Source organism: Bombina bombina, chromosome 2 (genome assembly GCF_027579735.1).
Source record: "Bombina bombina isolate aBomBom1 chromosome 2, aBomBom1.pri, whole genome shotgun sequence".
Classification (NCBI taxonomy): domain Eukaryota; kingdom Metazoa; phylum Chordata; class Amphibia; order Anura; family Bombinatoridae; genus Bombina; species Bombina bombina.
In genome coordinates, this window is record NC_069500.1 from 1,039,212,469 (window position 1) to 1,039,234,456 (window position 21,988).

Genomic DNA, 21,988 nt, shown 5'->3' on the forward strand with positions numbered 1-21,988 from the left:
AGAAAAGGGACATTTTTTAATAAAAAAAAATGCATATTATTCACTAAAATGGGTACTGGCAGACAGCTGCCAGTACCCAAGATGGCGCACATTAAGTCAGAGGGGGAGGGTTAGAGAGCTGTTTGGTGGGGGATCAGTGAGGTTGGAGGCTAAGGGGGATCCTACACAGAAGCATATGTAAATATGCAAAAAAAAATGCACAAAAAAGCCAAAATTTTCCTTTTATTTTAGTACTGGCAGAGTTTCTGCCAGTACTTAAGATGGCGGGGACATTTGTGGGGTAGGGGAGGGAAGAGAGATGTTTGGGAGGGATCAGGGGGTCTGATGATTCAGGTGGGAGGCTGATCTTTACACTAAAGCTAAAATTAACCCTGCAAGCTCCCTACAAGCTACCTAATTAACCCCTTCACTGCTAGCCATAATACACGTGTGATGCGCAGCGCCATTTAGCAGCATTCTAATTACCAAAAAGCAACGCCAAAGTCATATATGTCTGCTATTTCTGAACAAAGGGGATCCCAGAGAAGCATTTACAACCATTTGTGCCATAATTGCACAAGCTGTTTGTAAATGATTTCAGTGAGAAACCTAAAATTGTGAAAAATTTAACGTTTTTTTTTAATTTGATCGCATTTGGCGGTGAAATGGTGGCATGAAATATACCAAAATGGGCCTAGATCAATACTTGGGGTTGTCTACAACACTACACTAAAGCTAAAATTAACCCTAGAAGCTCCCTACATGCTCCCTAATTAACCCCTTCACTGCTGGGCATAATACACGTGTGGTGTGCAGTGGCATTTAGCAGCCTTCTAATTACCAAAAAGCAATGCCAAAGCCATATATGTCTAATATTTCTGAACAAAGGGGATCCCAGAGAAGAATTTACAACCATTTATGCCATAATTGCACAAGCAGTTTGTAAATAATTTCAGTGAGAAACTGAAAGTTTGTGAAAAAAATTGTGAAAAAGTGAACGATTTTTTGTATTTGATCGCATTTGGCGGTGAAATGGTGGCATGAAATATACCAAAATGGGCCTAGATCAATACTTTGGGTTGTCTTCTAAAAAAAAATATATACATGTCAATGGATATTCAGGGATTCCTGAAAGATATCAGTGTCCCAATGTAACTAGCGCTAATTTTGAAAAAAAAATGGTTTGAAAATAGCAAAGTGCTACTTGTATTTATGGCCCTATAAGTTACAAAAAAAGCAAAGAACATGTTAACATTTGGTATTTCTAAACTCAGGACAAAATTTAGAAACTATTTAGCATGGGTGTTTTTTGGTGGTTGTAGATATGTAACAGATTTTGGGGTTCAAAGTTAGAAAAAGTGTGTTTTTTTCCATTTTTCCTCATATTTTATAATTTTTTTTATAGTAAATGATAAGATATGATGAAAATAATGGTATTTTTAGAAAGTCCATTTAATGGCGAGAAAAACGGTATATAATATGTGTGGGTACAGTAAATGAGGAAGAGGAAAATTTCAGCTAAACACAAACACCGCAGAAATGTAAAAATAGCCTTGGTCCCAAACGGACAGAAAATGGAAAAGTGCTCTGGTCACTAAGGGGTTAAGGTTGAATACCCACATAAGCCAAACTGTAGCATTAATTTGCGTGACTTCTCATACATACATCGCCATTTCCATCTAAAGGGGACTAGAGTCCACGGCTTAATTAATTACTTGTGAGAATTCAGAACCTGGCCACCAGGAGGAGGCAAAGACACCCCAGCCAAAGGCTTAAATACCTCCCCCACTCCCCTTATCCCCCAGTCATTCTTTGCCTTTCGTCACATTAGGTTAACAGAGAAGTGTCAGAAGATTTGGAGTAGTCTCTTATTGAGGGTAGTACTCTTTTGAAATGGGACTGGAGTTTTAAATAGTCCTGCCAGCCTCTGTCTGAGCATGGGTGAATGTTAGAGTCCGGAGATGCAGGGAGGAGAGTCTTTCTGCGAAACCATCCCGACTTACATTAACAGCTCCATAAGCAATCAGCGTTGACAAGTTTCGCTGCCTCCTTCCTGCACTCAAGTCCATATCAGAAACGATGCTACTACACTGTCACACTTGAGAGGCCGTGTTTCTGTTCCATGGCATAGATTCTGGTAAGATAGTTTCATTTTTTATATACATAATAACGCAAGAAGACAGGGTCACAGTGTGACTCCTTTTATCTTTATAGAATCAAGGGTTAATATCCCTGGAAGGGGGAATTATTGAACAGGGGGGGGGTTTGTACATAATGTTATTTGTTGTGTCATTGCTGCGATGTGTGAGATGAGGCTTTGGCAATGGGTAGACTACAGGTTTCATTTCCAGGAGTTACTTTACGCGGCCGATTTGGCGCATTTTTTTCTCCCTAGCGCAGGGGCGGTCCTGAGAGGCACTCCATGTGACCAGGTGGGGCCTATTCAACTTACTCCTCTTGACCTGCAGGTGGTGAGTGCCACGGCCATTGGAAGTATAAAGGTGCCATTTATATATTATTTCTAGTCTAATATAAAGGCGTAAGCTATGGAGGACTCTGACGAATTGGAGGGTACTCCCTCTTTAACAAAGTCTAATACCTGTGTTTATTGTGAGGAGGTTCTGGTAGATCCGTCCTGTGAGGTGCGTTCCCTAAATTCATCTCCAACTACATATGCAGCTGCCCAGGGCATGACTAATCCTCCTGAGGGAGAGGGCCACTGGCCGTCAGATTTTGCGGATCAACTGCAAACGGCGGTGTCTGCGGTGATTAGTGCCTTACCATGTTCGGCTAAGCGCAAGCGTAGGGTAAAACATTGTGGCCTGGCCCAGGGCTCATCTACTCCAATGGTTATCTTGGAAAGATTATCCGCTGACGAGGACAACTCTGACTCTTCGGAGGACATTCCTTCTGGGTCGGAGTCTGTGTCATCTAGACTTTAGGTTTAGGATGGAACATTTATGCTTTCTCCTGAAGCAAGTGCTTGCTATGCTGGAGGTTCCGGAACCAAAATTTTTGGAGGAACCTTCGATTCCTAAACTTGATAAAGTATGAGGACGGGGTGGTGCCTCAGACCTTCCTGGTTCCCGTTAAGATGGCTAACATTATTAAGAATGAATGGGAAAAATTGGTTCATCCTCTTCCCCTTCTTTCAAGAAACTGTTCCCCGTTCCGGACTCTTAGCTCGTGTCCCTAAGGTGGATGGTGCTATCGCCATGCTCGTGAAGCATACAACGATTCCTCTCGAGGATAGTAAGTCATTTAAGAAGCCCATGGATAAAAAGTTAGAAAACATGTTGAGAAAGATGTTTCATCACACAGGGTTTGTTTTTCAGCCGGAGCTGCGACATATTGGTGTGAATCCCTGTCTTAGATGGTCGAGAGGGAGACTCCCCTTGATGAGATACAGTATAGAATTAAGGCCTTGAGGGTAGCTAATTCTTTTATTTGTGACGCTAATATGCAGATTATTCGCCATTGTCCGTCCTAACCCGTAGGGCTCTTTGGCTGAAGTCCTGGTCTGCGGACATGACCTCTAAATCTAGGCTTCTATCCCTTCCTTTTCAGGGAAAGATCCTATTTGGTCCAGGACTGGACTCGATCATATCCTTGGTCACGGAAGGCAAGGGTGCATTCCTGCTACAGGATAAGAAGGCTAAACCTAAGGGATCTACTTTTTGTCCCTTTCATTCGGACAAGGTCCATCGCCAGCAGCCCGCAGTGAAAATGGAGCAGTCCAAGGGAACTTGGAAGCCAGCTCAGTCTTGGAATAAATCCAAGCTGAACAAGAAGCCCGCCGAGACAAAATCAGCATGAAGGGGCGGCCCCCGACCGATCAACGGACCGAGTAGGGGGCAGATTATCTCTCTTCAGAAGTCGGGTTGCAGGATGTTCAGGACCCTTGGGTTCTGGAGGTCGTCGCCCAGGGTTACAGGATAGGGCTCAGATCTCATCCGCCCAAGGGGGCAGATTTCTCCTGTCAAACCTGTCTTCAAGACCAGAGAAGAGGGACGCCTTTCTAGAATGTGTGAGGCATCTCTCTTCTCTCGGAGTAATTGTACCAGTACCTCCAGCAGAAAGAGGTCTAGGGTACTATTCAAACCTTTTTGTGATCCAAAGGGGGGGTGCACGTTGCGCCCGATTCTGGATCTAAAATGTTTAAACAAATTTCTGGCCGTTCCGTCGTTCAAAATGGAAATTATCAGATCTATTCTGCCCCTAATTCAAGAGGGACTGTTCATGACAACAATAGACTTGAAGGATGCCTACCTTCATTTGCCAATCCACAGGGATCACTTCAGGTTCCTGAGATTTGCGTTTTTGGACCAACACTTCCAGTTTGTGGCCCTTCCCTTGGAATTGGCGACGGCACCAAGAGTCTTCACGAAGGTTCTGGGGGTGCTGCTTGCAGTAGTAAGGTCCTGAGGCATTGCTGTGGCGCCCTATCTGGACGACATCCTAGTCCAGGCGCCGTCATTCAGTCTTGCAGAGGAACCTTCGAGGGCTGCTCTTCTCCTCCAATCTCACGGATGGAAGACAAACTCAGGAAAGAGTTCACTGGTTCCCAGCAACAGGGTGAAATTCCTGGGCACGATAATACTCTACTCTACATTTCCCACAGATCAGTGACGCAGGAAGATGGCGTCCACCTGTCTTGTCCTTCAGTCCTCCTCAAGACCCTCTGTGGCTCAGTGTATGGAGGTGATTGGATTAATTGTATCCAGCATCAATTCCATTCGCCAGGTTCCACCTCAGACCTCTTCAGCTGTGTATGTTGAGGCAGTGGAACGGCGACCACTCAGACTTATCCCAAAAGACTTCTTTGGACGAGGGAATCCTCTCTTGCTGGATCCGTCCGGAACAGCTGTCCCAAGGGACATCCTTCCTGGGAGTTTGTGACTATGGACGTGAGTCTGGCATGATGGGGGGCTGTTTGGGGTGCCAGGTTGGCACAAGCAAGGTGGACTCGAGAGGAGTCTCTCCTACCGATCAATATTCTGGAACTTCGAGTGATCCATAATGCTCTGGAATCTTGGCCTCTCTTGGGGTCGTTCAGCTTTATCAGATTCCAGACAGACAACATTACCTTGGTGGCTTACATCAACCATCAAGGGGGGGGGGGGGTGAGAAGCTCTCTAGCAATGGAGGAGGTATCTCGGATATTGGTTTGGGCAGAGTCCCACATCTATTCGCTATCAGCAATCTGCATTCCGGGTGTGGACCCAAGTGTACCCAAGACACTGTATGCTCACTAGTAATGAATATGAAATTGAATATGAAAAAATGTGTTTATTGAAATAGAAATCTGTTATTGTAACACCACCTGGCTATATTCATGAGCATTTTTATATATTGTATCTATATTTTATTGTTTATGAAGTTTTTACATGGGAAAAATACAGTAAAATCAAACAAAACAAAACACTATGCATCAGCTTCTAGCATATATATATATAAAGTGGCATATACAATCGCCAATCAAGTTTAACATAAAAAGGTTTTAAATACAGATATCACAAGAAATATATACATTTTGCTCACACTATACAGGTTGTGGGTGTTTTTATATTTATTTTGCTTGTGTTTTTTGACCAATACTCTTGACTGTTCTCCAGTAGCTCTTGGCTTGACTATATGAAATAACTGGAATTTTCAGAGTACATGTAGGAAAGTGTAGCACTTCTTAACAAAGAGTAACACATTGTACTTGTGCTGTTGCTCTGACCTTGAAGTGGAAATCTAATACATTGAGAGATTCTACTATGAAATGTTTGTCAAAATAACTTACTAAACAGTTCTCAAGAAGAGAAAGTGCTTTGATTGTGATTTCTTGCATTTCTTGATTTCACTTCTTTGTTTGGACACCCTTTACAATAAATGACAGTTGTATAATGCAAACAATATTTTATTACTTTTAAATTTAACCTTTTACTTAATCACCTTTTTACAACAAATATTTTTTTGCATTTAAAATTGTAGAGTCTGCACCAAGCTCTCCAAGAAAAGGAAGCTCCTTATTTAAGGATGGAAGTGGGGAGCCAAGCAATTTAAAAACAATGGCAAAGGGATTATCTGCAAGTTTGCCTGAGCTGGACTCCGAACCATGGATAGAAGTTAAACGAAGACATCGCGCATCACCAGTTAAATCAAAGGTGATAGTTGCTTAACTGGTTTAGAAAGCTTTATATAAAGGTTGTCTATGAAATTAAGTGAATACTGACACAATAATAGAATGTTCAAGTGTTTGATCTGATATGACAGCCGGTATACTTGAGACTGCCCTTAAAGGGATAGTAAACCCCAAAATTTTCTTTTATGACTCAGAACATACAATTTTAAACAACTTTCCAATTTAATTCTATTATCACATTTTCTTCATTCTCTTGTTATCCATTGCTGAAGGGACAACATTGCACTACTGACAGGAAGCTGAAAATATCTATTAAGCCAATCGCAAGAGACAAATGTGTACAGGCACCAGCAGCAGCTCCCACTAGTGTATGATATGTGAATATTCATTTTTTAACAAGGGATACTAAGAGAACGAAGCACATTTGAAAATAGAAGTGTAATTAAGTGTCTTAAAATGACATGCTCTATCTGAATCATGCAAGTTTAATTTTGACTTTCCTATCCATTTAAGGCTGTTTTATAAAACATTTTGCTGAATTGCGTGCATAAATATATTTAATAAACCACCACTTCTATTTTTACATTCTTTCAACACCTTCCTGGGCAAAGTTTGCTTTATATCTGCAAATGTATTTATATAGCAACATAGGTAATTATTAGGTTAAATCTAATTGACTTCAAAGTATTGGGGCCTAAATGTGCATGGGTAAAATGGACTTTAAAAATAAATACATCTCTAGATCATCTAATTTGAAGAAAAAAAATACTATCTAACTTTCTTTCATGTAATTGGCAAGTGTCCATGAGCTAGTGACGTATGAGATATACAATCCTACCAGGAGGGGCAAAGTTTCCCAACCCTCAAAATGCCTAAAAAAATACACCCCTCACCATACCCACAATTCAGTTTTACAAACTTTGCCTCCTATGGAGGTGGTGAAGTAAGTTTGTGCTTGATTTCTCTGATTTCTTCTATGATAAGTGCTTCTAAGCATTTTGAAGCCCAATTCCTCTGAGTACAGTGTTTGTCAGAGGACTGTGATGGGAGTGCCTATTGAGCTGATGTTATTCTTTTCGGAAATCTTTTCAAGGGTTCTCTGTTATCGGTCGTAGGGATTCATCTCCTACCTCCCTTTTCAGATCGACGATATACTCTTCTATACCATTGTAGATAAGAAGACAAGAGAGGCGCCAAACATAAAACAATATCGTCTGAACCATGGGCCAATAGCCCCCCCCCTGTGTGCAGGATCTACTCACAAAGGCTGCGGCACACGTACTATGCCTGTTGAAGCGGATCGGGACTGTTCAGAGTCGCCCGACGGACACACAAAGAAGCCGGTACACGTGACCCCTGTAACCAATAGCAGGCCAATTCACCTGTCAGGTCCGGATCAACGGTCACTTGCTGGAAATAGGTGGTTGCGGTCTCAACCAGGAGAGACACCGGTGTTAGATGTAGATTGCACCAGGGCAATAAGTGACAGGTGGCAAGGTGACTCAAATAAAAAGGTTTTATTTAAAATAAAAACAATCACAGCTGAAGCGGATCGGGATCTGAACAGTCCCGATCCGCTTCAACAGGCATAGTACGTGTGCCGCAGCCTTTGTGAGTAGATCCTGCACACAGGGGGGGGTTTATTGGCCCATGGTTCAGACGATATTGTTTTATGTTTGGCGCCTCTCTTGTCTTCTTATCTACAGCCGGGTACTCCTTTGGATTACTGCTGAGAGTGCAGCCCCTAGTTTGTGAATTTCTTCGAGCAATCGATACCAGCTCTATCTAAGCACCAGCGCACCTCTGGGGATCTTCCGATCTTCTTTTTTTCTCTTCTATACCATTACCTCTGCTGATACTTTTTCAGTACTGGTTTGGCTATCTGCTATATGTGGATGGGTGTCTTTCGGTAAGTATGTTTTTTCTTAAGACACTCTCAGCTATGGTTTGGCGCTTTATGTATTAATAAAAAGTTTTAAGCATATGTATTTTACTTATATTTACCATGGGTCAGGTCTATGTATATTTCCTTTTGCAAACTGTCAGTTTCAGTTTGGGAAGCATGTTTAAGAATTTATTTCTCTTACCTGGGGTATAGTCCTTTTTTTCAAATTGACTGTTTTTCTTTTAATTTCGCGGGCAAAATTAGTTTTGCGAGGGCGCAAAATGCTGTTATTTATTGCGTCATTCTTGGCGCTATAATTTTTTTTGGCGCGTAGGTCCGGCTTTGACACAAGTTAATCATATCCAACGTCTTAGTTGACGCCAGGGTTTCTTGCACAAGGTTGCGTCTGTTATGACGCAATTGGCGTCATTTCCGGATGTTTTTGGCGGCAAAAAAGTTTTCAACTTCCTTTTGCGTTGTGCGTCATACTTGGCGCCAAAAATTATTTTTTTTTCACCCCACTTCCTATATGCCTCTTGCCTTCTATATGCTCCGAGGGCTATGCTGTTTGCATTTTTTCCCATTCCTGAAACTGCCATATAAGGAAATTGTAAATTTTGCTTTAATGTTGTTTTTTCTTTTACATTTTGCAAGATGTCTCAATCTGATCCTGTCTCAGAAGCAACTGTTGGAACCCTGCTGCCTGATCACAGTTCTACCAAAGCTAAGTGTATCTGTTGTAAATTAGCTGATATTAACTCCAACTGTAGTATGTAACATTTGTCATGATAAGCTTTTGCACGCAGAAAACGTTTCCATCAGTACTAGTACAGTTTCTGTTATTCCTTCAACATCTAATGTACATGATATCCCTGTTGATATGAAAAATTATATTGCTGATGCAACACAGAAGGCTTTGTCTGCTATTTTGCCTTCTAATAAACGTAAAAGGTCTTTTAAAACTTCTTATAAAATTGATGAAATTTCTAATGATCGACAATATACTGAAATTTCCTTCTCTGGTGAGGATCTCTCTGATTCAGAAGATCCTACCTCAGACATTGACACTGACAATTCTACTTATCTTCTCAAGATTGAGTATATTCGTTCCTTGTTAAAATTAAGTGCTTGTTACTTTGGATATTGAGGAGTCTATTCCTCTTGATATCAAAACTAGTAAAAGTTTAAATTCTGTTTATAAACCTCCTGTGGTTACTCCTGAGGTTTTTCCTGTTCCTGATGCTATTTCTGATGTAATTGCTAAGGAATGGGTTAAGCCTGGTACTTCATTCATTCCTTCTTCTAGGTTTAAAAGGTTGTGCCATTTGCCAGCATCTAGATTAGAGTTTTGGGAAAAGATCCCCAAAGTTGATGGGGCTATTTCTACTCTTGCTAAACGTACTACTATTCCTATGGAATACAGTACTTCTTTTAAAGATCCTTTAGATAGGAAACTTGAATCTTATCTAAGGAAAGCTTATTTATATTCTGGCTATCTTCTCAGGCATGCCATTGCTATGGCTGATGTTGCGGCTGCGTCAACCATTTGGTTGGATAGCTTAGGGCAACAGGAAACAGATTCTGATTTGTCTAGCATTGTTCGTTTGCTTCAACATGGTAATAATTTTCTGTGATGCTATTTTTTATATCATCAAAATTTATGTTAAATCTATGTCTTTAGCTATTTTAGCTAGAAGAGCTTTATTTCTCAAATCTTGGAATGCTGACATGGTATCTAAGTCTAGATTACTATCACTTTCTTTCCAAGGTAACAATTTATTTGGGTCTCAGTTGGATATAATTATTTCAATTATCACTGGGGGAAGGGAGTTTTTTTGCCTCAGGATAAAAGATCTAAGGGTAAATCTAAAGCTTCTAATCATTTTCGTTCTTTTCGACAGAACAAGGAACAGAAAACCAATCCTTCCCGTAAAGACTCTGGTTCCAATTGGAAACCTTATTCAAGTTGGAATAAATCCAAGCCTTTTAAGAAACCAAAGCCAGCCCCCAAGTCTGCATGGAGGTGAGGCCCTCGATCCAGTTCATCTGGTGGGAAAGCAGATTGAAATTATTCCAAGACATTTGGGCAGATTCTGTTCAAAATCAGTGGATTCATAGTATTGTCTCTCAAGGGTATCGAATAGGATTCAGAGTAAGACCTCCTGTGAGAAGATTCTTTCTCTCTCACGTTCCAGCAAATCCGGTGAAGATTAAGGCTTTTCTGAAGTGTTTCAGATCTAGAGCTTTCAGTGGTAATAATACCAGTTCTGTTTTAGGAACAGGGTCTGGGGTTTTATTCAAATCTATTCATTGTCCCAAAGAAAGAAAATTCATTCAGGCCAGTTCTGGATCTGAAGTTTTTGAATAGTTTTGTTAGAGTCCCAACTTTCAAGATGGTGACTAAGGACTATTTTGCCTTTTGTTCAGCAAGGTCATTATATGTCCACGATAGACTTACAGGATGCATATCTTCACATTCCGATTCATACAGACCACTATCGGTTTCTGAGATTCTCTTTTCTAGACAAGCATTACCAATTTGTTGCTCTTCCATTTGGCTTAGCAACTACTCCAAGGATCTTTTCAAAGGTTCTCGGTACCCTTCTCTCTGTAATCAGAGAACAGGGTATTGCGGTGTTTCCTTATGTGGACGATATCTTGGTACTAGCTCAGTCTTTACATTTAGCCGAATCTCACACAAATCAATTTACCAAAAAGTTTCTTAATTCCTCAGACAAGGGTCACCTTTTTAGGTTTCCAGAAAGATTTAGTTTTCATGACTTTGTCTTTAGCAGACGAGACGAATGAAATTGTTTTCAGGTTGTCGAAACCTTCAGTCTCAATCATTCCCTTCAGTGGCTATATGCATGGAAATTTTAAGTCTCATGACTGCAGATGCAAGTCTCTCAGGTTAAGGAGATGTCTGGGGATCTCTGACAGCACCAAGGGGTTTGGAAATCTCAAGAGGCGAGGTTACCAATCAATATTTTAGAACTCCATGCTATTTTCAGGGCTCTTCAGGTTTGGCCTTTGTTAAAGAGAGAACCATTCATTTGTTTTCAGACAGACAATATTACAACTGTGGCATATGTCAATCATCAGGGTGGGACTCACAGTCCCCTAGCTATGAAAGAAGTATCTCGGATACTTTCTTGGGCAGAATCTAGCTCTTGTCTAATTTCTGTTGGGCATATCCCTGGTGTAGACAATTGGGAAGCGGATTATCTAAGCCGTCAGACCTTACATCCAGCGGAGTGGTCTCTCCATCCAGATGTATTTTTTCAGATTGTACAGCTGTGGGGTCTTCCAGATATATTTCTGATGGCTTTGCATCTAAACAAGAAACTTCCCAGGTACCTGTCCAGGTCCAGGGATCCTCAGGCGGAGATGGTGGATGCTTTAGCAGTTCCTTGGTTTTATCAACCTGCTTATATCTTTCCACCTCTAGTTCTTCTTCCAAGAGTGATCTCCAAGATCATTATAGAACAATCGTATGTGTTTCTGATCGCACCAGTGTGGCCTCACAGGTTTTGGTATGCAGATCTTGTTCGGATATCCAGTTGCCAGCCTTGGCCACTTCCTCTAAGACCAGACCTTGCGTCTCATGGGCCGTTTTTCCATCAGGATCTAAAATCGTTAAATTTGAAGGTATGGAAATTGTAAAGCTTAGTCATAGAGGTTTCTCTGACTCGGTGATTAATACTATGTTACAAGCTCGTAAGTCTGTTTCAAGGAAGATTTATTATCAAGTTTGGAAGACCTATATTTCATGGTGTTCTTCTAATAAATTCTCCTGGCATTCTTTTAGAATTCCTAGAATTTTACAGTTTCTTCAGGATGGTTTGGATAAAGGTTTGTCTGCAAGTACTTTGAAGGGACAAATCTCTGCTCTTTCTGTTTTATTTCAAAGAAAGATTACTAAGCTTCCTGATATTCACTGTTTTGTTCAGGCTTTGGTTCGTATCAAGCCTGTCATTAAATCAATCTCTCCTCCTTGGAGTCTTAATTTGGTTTTGAAGACTTTGCAGGATCCTCCTTTTGAGCCTATGCATTCTTTGGATATTAAACTACTTTCTTAGAAAGTGTTTTCTTTTGGCTATCTCTTCAGCTAGAAGAGTTTCCGAATTGTTTGCTTTCTCTTGTGAGTCTCCTTTTCTGATTTTCCATCAGGATAAGGCTGTTTTGCGGACTTCGTTTACATTTCTTTCTAAGGTTGTGAATTCTAACAACATTAGTAGGGAAATGGTTGTTCCTTCCTTGTGTCCTAATCCCAAGAATGCTCTTGAAAGATCTTTGCATTCTTTGGATGTTGTAAGAACTTTGAAATATTATGTTGAAGCTGCTAAAGATTTCAGGTAGACTTCTAGTCTATTTGTTGTCTTTTCTGGTTCTAGGAAAGGTCAGAAAGCTTCTGCCATTTCTTTGGCATCTTGTTTGAAGCTTTTGACTCATAAAGCTTATTTAGAGGCGGGACAGTCCCCACCTCAGAGGATCACAGCTCATTCTTCTAGATCAGTCTCCACTTCTTGGGCTTTTAAGAATGAAGCTCCAGTTGATCAGATTTGCAAAGCAGCAACTTGGTCTTCTTTGCATACATTTACTAAATTTTACCATTTTGATGTATTTGCTTTTTCTGAAGCAGTCTTTGGTAGAAAAGTTCTTCAGGCAGCTGTTTGCGTTTGATTCTTCTGCTAATGTTTTAAGTTTTTTTTCTTTCAATTTATGAGAAAAACTTATATTTTTTGTGGATTAAATTTTTTAGCGGAAAATGGCTGTTTTTATTTTATCCCTCCCTTTCTAGTGACTCTTCTGTGGACTTCCACATCTTGGGTATTTCTATCCCATACGTCACTAGCTCATGGACTCTTGCCAATTACCTGAAAGAAAATATAATTTATGTAAGAACTTACCTGATAAATTAATTTCTTTCATATTGGCAAGAGTTCATGAGACCCACCCTTTTTCTGGTGGTTATGATTTTTTGTATAAAAGCACAATTATATTTCCAGTTCCTCTTTTTTGTATGCTTTTTTTTTACTCCTTTTTCTATCACCCCACTACTTAGCTATTCGTTAAACTGAATTGTGGGTGTGGTGAGGGGTGTATTTATAGACATTTTGAGGTTTGGGAAACTTTGCCCCTCCTGGTAGGATTGTATATCCCATACGGCACTAGCTTATGGACTCTTGCCAATATGAAAGAAATTAATTTATCAGGTAGGTTCTTACATAAATTTATGTTTTTTGGAGACTTTGAGAACTTTTGGATATGTCATTGTTTGACATATTTTTAAATTATGCCAGAAAAGTATGTTTGGACAGCCGAGTCATATATTTCAATTTGACTGGAGCAGTATCACCGCAAAAACATGAACTCGAGCTTCTTGTGTGATATATATATATATATATATATATATATATATATATATATATATATATATATATATATATATATATATATATATATATATATATATATATATATATAATTTTTTTATTTTTACTAGGACATCTTAGAACCTTCTGTTAATAACCTCTCCCTTAAATGCAAAAATAATGGTCCTCTATGGTGTGTGTGTGTGTTTGGTTATCAGCCAGTTGCAATAATGGGTTGGCTAAACTTCAAAATACCCCAGACCAAGTTGTCAAGTAAAAACCACACTGCAGTGGAGGGGTCTGTCAAGAAAAGTCTGTTGCTGAAGAAAACACATCTAAACAAAATGTTACCACATTTCAGATCACAAATCCTATTTACCATCAGACTGTTTGTCTGTGTGTGAATTTGAATAATAAAAATATTTTGTATCTTACATTCCAATAAAGTGATAATCATTGTGGTTCTGTTTTGAAAAGGAACCTTTCTCTTACATTGGTGTATCCGGTCCACGGCTTCATCCTTACTTGTGGGATATTCTCAATCCCTACAGGAAGTGGCAAAGAGAGCACACAGCAGAGCTGTCCATATAGCTCCCCTCAGGCTCCGCCCCCCCAGTCATTCTCTTTGCCTCTCTAACAAGTAGCATCTCCACGGGAGGGTAAAGAGTTTGTGGTGTTAGATTTGTAGTTTTTATTTCTTCTATCAAAAGTTTGTTATTTTAAAATAGTGCCGGCTTGTACTATTTACTCTGAGGCAGAAAGTGATGAAGATTTCTGCTGAGAGGAATATGATTTTAGCACCAGTAACTAAAATCCATTGCTGTTCCCACGCAGAACTGTTGAATACCGGAGAACTTCAGTTGGGGGGAACAGTTTGCAGGCTTAACTGCTTCATGTATGATCAGTCATTTTTCTAACAAGACCAAGTAATGCTAGAAGACTGTCAGAAATCCCCTCAGGGATAGGTAAGCCATTTTTCTCAGACTCTGTATAAAATGATGGCTTAAATTAAGGGCTTAATGCTGGTTGACACTATTGTGGGCTTAATCGATTGCTTTATTAGCATGAATAGGGTGTTTTTGAGACTTTTAAAACACTTATGGGGTTTATTATTGCGCCTTGCACTTAGACACCTAACCTAGTCTAAAAGGCCCCATCACTCTGGAATGAAGAGGGAGGGGGCCTCATTTTCGCGCCTCAGTTGCGCAGTTGTTTTTGCTAGAGAGTTCATGCAGCTTCACGTGTGGAGTCCAGAGACCTCAGAGAGGACTTCAGAGAGGCTTATTTCTTCTTCAAATAATCCCTAAGGAAGGTAAAAGCCACAGAAGAGGCTGTGGCATCGTGCTGTAGTGTTTTTAACAGCTTAACTGCTGTTCTTAGCTCCGGTTTGGTCATTAAGGGGTTAATTGGTCTGAAAATTTGTGTGCAATCTTTTCAAAGCATTAGGATAATGTGGTGAAAATTTCATTAAGATCGGATGTTTATTTGATTATTTGATGTTTTAGTAATAAAGTGTGCACTTTTATTATTTAAAGACACAGTAACGTTTTTTTCAAAAAGTATTTTTTATTGCATTGTAGTGCTGTCTAAGTCTGTCAAACATGTCTGAGCCTTCAGATAGCCTTTGTTCTGTATGTTTAAAGGCCATGGCGGTACCCCCATCGCATTTATGTTTGAAGTGTGCTATAGTGTCCAAACAGCTTAAGGACCATACAGTGACACTTAAAAATGTAGCCCAAGATGATTCTTTAGCTGAAGGTAGTGAGGATAGTACGCTATCCTCTCCTTCTGTGTCGACACCAGCTATGCCCGCGCAAGCGATGCCCAGTACCTCTAGCGCATCGATTCCTATTACTTTGCAACAGTTAGCAGCAGTAATGGATAATTCTCTCGCAGCATTTTTATCCAAACTGCCAGCGTTTCCGAGAGAGCGCGATAGCTCAGTTTTAAATACAGAAAATGAGCAATCAGACGCAGCGGATAATTTATCTGTAGTGCCCTCACAACAATCCGACTTGGCGGTGAGGGAGGGCCTGTCTAAAGGAGAAATTTCTGACACAGGAAAAGTTTCTCAACAGGCAGAGCCAGATACCATAGCATTTAAATTTAAGCTAGAACACCTCCGCGCCCTACTTAAGGAGGTCCTGGCTACGCTAGATGATTGTGACCCCTTGGTGGTCCCAGAAAAATTGTGTAAAATGGACAAATTCTTAGAGGTCCCGGTACACACTGACGAGTTTCCGATACCTAAGAGGGTGGCGGATATCGTGACTAGGGAGTGGGAGAGACCAGGGGTACCCTTTGTCCCCCCCCTATATTTAAGAAAATGTTCCCCATTGTTGACCCCAGAAGGGACGCGTGGCAGACGGTCCCTAAGGTAGAAGGGGCAGTTTCAACACTAGCTAAGCGCACAACTATACCAATAGAAGATAGTTGCGCTTTCAAAGATCCTATGGATAAAAAATTAGAAGGTTTGCTTAAGAAAATATTTGTTCAACAAGGTTTTCTTCTTCAACCAATTTCTTGCATTATTCCTGTAACCACTGCAGCGGCTTTTTGGTTTGAGGAACTAGAAAACTCGCTCCAGAAGGAGACTTCTTATGATGAGGTCATGGACAGAATCCACGCCCTGAAGTTGGCTAATTCTTTCATCACAGATGCCGCTTTTCAGTTAGCTAAATTAGCGGCGAAAAATTCTGGTTTTGCAATTGTGGCGCGCAGAGCGCTTTGGCTATATTCTTGGTCGGCGGATGCGTCGTCCAAAACAAAATTGCTTAATATTCCTTTCAAGGGTAAGACCCTATTTCAGATATCACTGGGGGAAAGGGCCATGCCCTTCCACAAGATAGACCTTTCAAAGCTAAAAACAAGTCTAATTTTCGTTCCTTTCGCAATTTCAGGAACGGACCTGCTTCTACCTCTACAGCCACTAAGCAAGAGGGTAACGCTTCCCAGCCCAAACCAGCATGGAAACCCTTGCAAGGCTGGAACAAGGGTAAACAGGCCAAGAAGCCTGCTGCTGCTAACAAGACAGCATGAAAGGGTAGCCCCCGATCCGGGACCGGATCTAGTAGGGGCAGACTTTCTCTCTTTGCTCAGGCTTGGGCAAGAGATGTTCCGGATCCCTGGGCGATAGAAATTGTCACTCAGGGGTATCTTCTGGAATTCAAGGACCTTCCTCCAAGGGGAAGGTTCCACATTTCTCGCTTATCTTTAGACCAGATAAAGAGACAGGCATTCTTACGTTGCGTAGAAGACCTTCTAAAAATGGGAGTGATACACCCAGTTCCAACAGCAGAACAAGGACTGGGTTTTTACTCAAACCTGTTTGTAGTTCCCAAAAAGGAAGGAACTTTCAGGCCAATCCTGGACTTAAAAATCCTAAACAAATTCCTCAGAGTTCCATCATTCAAAATGGAAACCATTCGGACAATCTTACCAATGATCCAGGAGGGTCAATATATGACTACCGTGGACTTAAAGGATGCGTACCTGCATATTCCTATCCACAAAGATCACCATCAGTTCCTGAGGTTCGCCTTTCTGGACAAGCATTACCAGTTCGTGGCCCTTCCCTTCGGATTGGCCACTGCTCCCATAATTTTCACAAAGGTGCTAGGGTCCCTTCTAGCGGTGCTAAGACCAAGGGGCATTGCAGTAGCACCTTACCTAGACGACATCTTAATACAAGCGTTGTCCTTTCACAAAGCAAAGGCTCATACAGACATTGTTCTAGCCTTTCTAAGGTCTCACGGGTGGAAGGTGAACGAAGAAAAGAGTTCTCTGTCCCCGTTAACAAGGGTTCCCTTCCTGGGAACAATAATAGACTCGGTAGAAATGAAAATCTTTCTGACGGAGGTCAGGAAGTTAAAACTTTTGAACACTTGTCGAGTTCTTCATGCCATTCCTCAACCCTCCGTGGCTCAGTGCATGGAGGTAATAGGACTAATGGTTGCGGCAATGGACGTGGTCCCTTTTGCTCGAATTCATTTAAGACCACTGCAACTGTGCATGCTCAAACAGTGGAATGGGGATTATGCAGATTTGTCTCCCCAGATACAAATGGACCAGAAAACCAGAGACTCACTCCTCTGGTGGTTGTCTCAGGGAATGAGTTTCCGCAGACCGGAGTGGATCATTGTCATGACCGACGCCAGCCTCTTAGGCTGGGGTGCGGTCTGGTACTCCCTCAAAGCTCAGGGTCTATGGTCTCGGGAAGAATCTCTTCTCCCGATAAACATTTTGGAATTGAGAGCGATATTCAATGCCCTCCAGGCCTGGCCTCAACTAGTGGAGGTCAAATTCATCAGATTTCAGTCGGACAACATCACGACTGTAGCGTGCATCAATCATCAGGGAGGAACAAAGAGTTCCCTGGCGATGAGGGAGGTATCCAAGATCATCAAATGGGCAGAGGATCATACCTGCCGTCTATCCGCAATTCACATCCCAGGAGTGGACAACTGGGAGGCGGATTATCTGAGTCAGACTTTCCATCCGGGGGAGTGGGAACTCCACCCGGAGGTTTTTGTCCAGTTAACCCATCTATGAGGCTTTCCAGATCTGGATCTGATGGCGTCACGCCAGAACTCCAAAGTTCCACGTTACGGGTCCAGGTCCAGGGATCCCAAGGCGACATTGGTAGATGCCTTAGTGGCGCCTTGGTCGTTCAATCTAGCTTATGTCTTTCCACCGTTTCCTCTTCTCCCTCGGCTAGTAGCCAGAATCAAGCAGGAGAAGGCTTCGGTAATTCTGATAGCTCCTGCGTGGCCACGCAGGACTTGGTATGCAGACCTGGTGGATATGTCATCGGCTCCACCATGGAAGCTACCTTTGAGGCAGGACCTTCTAATCCAAGGTCCATTCAAGCATCCAAACCTAGTTTCTCTGCAACTGACTGCTTGGAGATTGAACGCTTAATTCTAGCTAAGCGTGGGTTCTCTGAATCAGTTATAGATACTCTGATCCAGGCTAGAAAGCCTGTTACCAGGAAAATTTACCATAAGATATGGCGGAAATATCTTTGTTGGTGCGAATCCAAGGGTTACTCATGGAGTAAGATTAGGATTCCAAGGTTACTATCCTTTCTCCAAGAAGGATTGGAGAAAGGGTTGGCAGCTAGTTCTCTAAAGGGACAGATATCTGCTCTGTCCTGTTGCATAAGCGTCTGGCAGCCGTGCCAGATGTTCAGGCGTTTGTACAGGCCTTAGTCAGAATCAAGCCTGTCTACAGACCTGTGGCTCCTCCATGGAGTCTAAATTTAGTTCTTTCAGTTCTTCAAGGGGTTCCGTTTGAACCTCTACATTCCATATATATTAAGTTATTATCTTGGAAAGTTTTGTTTTTGGTAGCTATTTCTTCTGCTAGAAGAGTTTCTGAATTGTCTGCTTTGCAGTGTAATTCACCCTATCTGGTGTTCCATACAGATAAGGTCGGTTTTGCTTACCAAACCTGGTTATCTTCCAAAAGTGGTTTCCAATAAGAATATTAACCAGGAAATAGTTGTTCCTTCTCTTTGTCCTAATCCAGTTTCTAACAAGGAACGTCTGTTACACAATCTTGATGTGGTTCGTGCTTTAAAGTTTTATCTAAAAGCAACTAAAGACTTCAGACAAACATCGTCCTTGTTTGTCGTCTATTCTGGCAAGAGGAGAGGTCAAAAAGCGACTGCTACCTCTCTGTCTTTCTGGCTGAAAAGCATCATCCGGTTGGCTTATGAGACTGCTGGAAGGCAGCCTCCTGAACGAATTACAGCTCATTCCACTAGAGCTGTGGCTTCCACATGGGCTTTCAAGAATGAGGCTTCTGTTGAACAGATCTGTAAGGCAGCGACTTGGTCTTCACTGCATACATTTGCCAAATTTTACAAATTCGATACTTTTGCTTCTTCGGAGGCTATTTTTGGGAGAAAGGTTTTGCAAGCAGTGATGCCTTCCGTTTAGGTTACCTGACTTGTTCCCTCCCTTCATCCGTGTCCTAAAGCTTTGGTATTGGTTCCCACAAGTAAGGATGAAGCCGTGGACCGGATACACCAATGTAAGAGAAAACAGAATTTATGTTTACCTGATAAATTTCTTTCTCTTACGGTGTATCCGGTCCACGGCCCACCCTGGCAATTTAGTCAGGTTTAAATTTATTCTTGTAAACTACAGTCACCACTGCACCCTATGGTTCTCCTTTTTCTCCTAACCGTCGGTCGAATGACTGGGGGGGCGGAGCCTGAGGGGAGCTATATGGGCAGCTCTGCTGTGTGCTCTCTTTGCCACTTCCTGTAGGGATTGAGAATATCCCACAAGTAAGGATGAAGCCGTGGACCGGATACACCGTAAGAGAAATTTATCAGGTAAGCATAAATTCTGTTTTTTGCAACACACTTAACAAAATTAAATTTGATCCAGAGCCCATTGACCCACTGCTGTAAGAAAACAGAAGTTTATGATGGAATGTAATATACATTTCTGTTTAACCCATGAAGTGGTTTTGTCCATGTAGGGTTTATCCAAGTATACATTTAACATATCCCAGTTTTTTAAGAATTAAAAGTTCTGAGATCTTATTTAACAATCTTTCTTTTAACCTGTCTTTATGCACAATCTATAAAGGAAGAACAGAGCATTCCTCAGGCTCTGCCCAAACCACAATCTCTAGAGGAACCTGAGCAAGAAGAATTGGATTTTATGTTTGATGAGGAGTTACAGCAGATGCAGGGTCGTAAAAATACCTTCACAGACTGGTCTGATGATGATTCAGATTATGAAATTGATGATAAAGACCTTAACAAGATCATTATTGTGACACAGACCCCACCACACCTGAAAAAGCATCCTGTCGGAGATCGCACAGGAAATCATATCTCTCGAGCAAAAATTACCTCTGAGCTAGCTAAGGTTATAAATGACGGACTTTATTATTATGAGCAGGACTTGTGGACAAATGAAAGTGACCATGAATATATGTCTTCAAAGGTATGTTTGATAAGTTTACTGTTATATTGAGACAGTTATGTAACTGTGTTAAAGCAGAAAAGACTTCAGCTCATTTAAACGGTTAACAAACCCTTTCCAGACCAATCCTCAGGCCAGGGCCCTGCTATATATTTAAATATTTCACACAAGTAAGGAACGTTTTTACTCCACCACCTACTAGTGTACTGATTTTTTAAAACCTCTGTTGGTATTCGTAACACACAATAGTGATTTTTTTAAAAGCATTTTTTTAAATCTTTTAGATTTCACACCAGGTATTTTTTAACCCCCTTAGATTATAATACCATACACATCAGTAATTTTTTTTTAACCCATTTAGATGCCAGTTGCCTATACACATAGAGCAGTAATTTATCTAAACTCCCTTCCTTGCAATGAACACACACATCAATTGCTTTAAGCCCACTGGATGCAAGGAGCACACAACAGTGGCTTTTGTCCTCTGAAGTAGTTTGATACACCACCCATTTACACATCTAAGAATGATGAAAAGTTTAAAAACTCAGAAGTATCATACTAGTTGCTTATGTGGGGGGGAATGAGACACCCAGTGTGGTGTGTAAGGAGTGTTTTTAAAAAAAAATTAAAATAAATGTAAGATTGCTAAATGCATGAAATACAGCGTGGTTGGCAATACACTGTTTGATCAGTAAAGAGCAGATAATTTATTATTGTTGGTTCTCCATCACAAAGGGACAGTCAACAAAAAAATTGTTATTGTTTAAAAACCTATACAACGCCTTTACTGCCCATTCCCCAGCTCTGCACACCGAACATTGTTATAGTAATATACTTTATAACATTTAAGCCACTACAGAGAGCCTAGCCTAGCTTTTCACAACAGGTGAGCCATATAGATAACATTGTGCTCACACCCGTGGGTTGTGGATGATACTGCACTAATTGGCTAAAGTGCAAGTCAATAGATAATAAATAAAAAGTCATGTGATCAGGGGGCTGTCAGAAGAGGCTTAGATACAAGGTATCACAGAGGTAAAAAGTATATTAATATAACCATGTTTTCCTTCCATAAGGCAGGGAGAGTCAACAACTTCATTCCTTATTATTGGGAAATACAACACCTGGTCACCAGGAGAAGGCAAAGACACCCCAGCCAAAGGCTTAAATATCCCTCCTACTTCCCCTATCCCCCATTCATTCTTTGCCTTTCGTCACTATAGGAGGTGGCAGAGAAGTGTCAGATGTGTATAGTCCTGTATGGGTATGTTCCCTTCGAGAAAGGACTGGAGTTTTAAGTAATCATGTCGACCTCTCAGTGAGAGTATTGATGAAAGTTGGTCTGGAGATGCAGGGAAAGTTTTTCTGCAAACCCATCCAGACTGTCGCTAACGGCTCCTGAGCAATCAGTGTTGACGAGTTTCACTGCTTGCTGCTACACACTCAAGTCCATGTCAGAAGCGCTGCTGCCAGATTGTCATACATGAGAGGCTGTGCCTGTTCCACAGCATGGATCCTGGAGGGTAAGACCCTTTTTTATATATACATTTCAAAATGCTATACCGGGTCACAGTGTGGCTCCTTTTATACCTTGATAGGATCAAGGGTTAATATCTCCTTCAGGGAGATAATTTGAACAGTTTGGGGATTTATATCTGCTTAATGTGAGTTGTTT

At 41.2% G+C, this 21,988-nt stretch overlaps 1 protein-coding gene across 4 annotated transcripts in view; it reads left to right on the plus strand.

The window, feature by feature from the left end:
• LARP1B (La ribonucleoprotein 1B) overlaps positions 1–21,988 on the plus strand; it is a 224,771-nt gene that overhangs the window by 129,898 nt on the left and 72,885 nt on the right. For all 4 annotated transcript variants that reach the window (XM_053703651.1, XM_053703653.1, XM_053703652.1 and 1 more), the window contains 2 exons: positions 5,959–6,131; positions 19,972–20,334. In XM_053703651.1, coding sequence (XP_053559626.1) covers positions 5,959–6,131; positions 19,972–20,334 — 536 coding nt within the window. The remainder of the gene's footprint in view (positions 1–5,958; positions 6,132–19,971; positions 20,335–21,988) is intronic.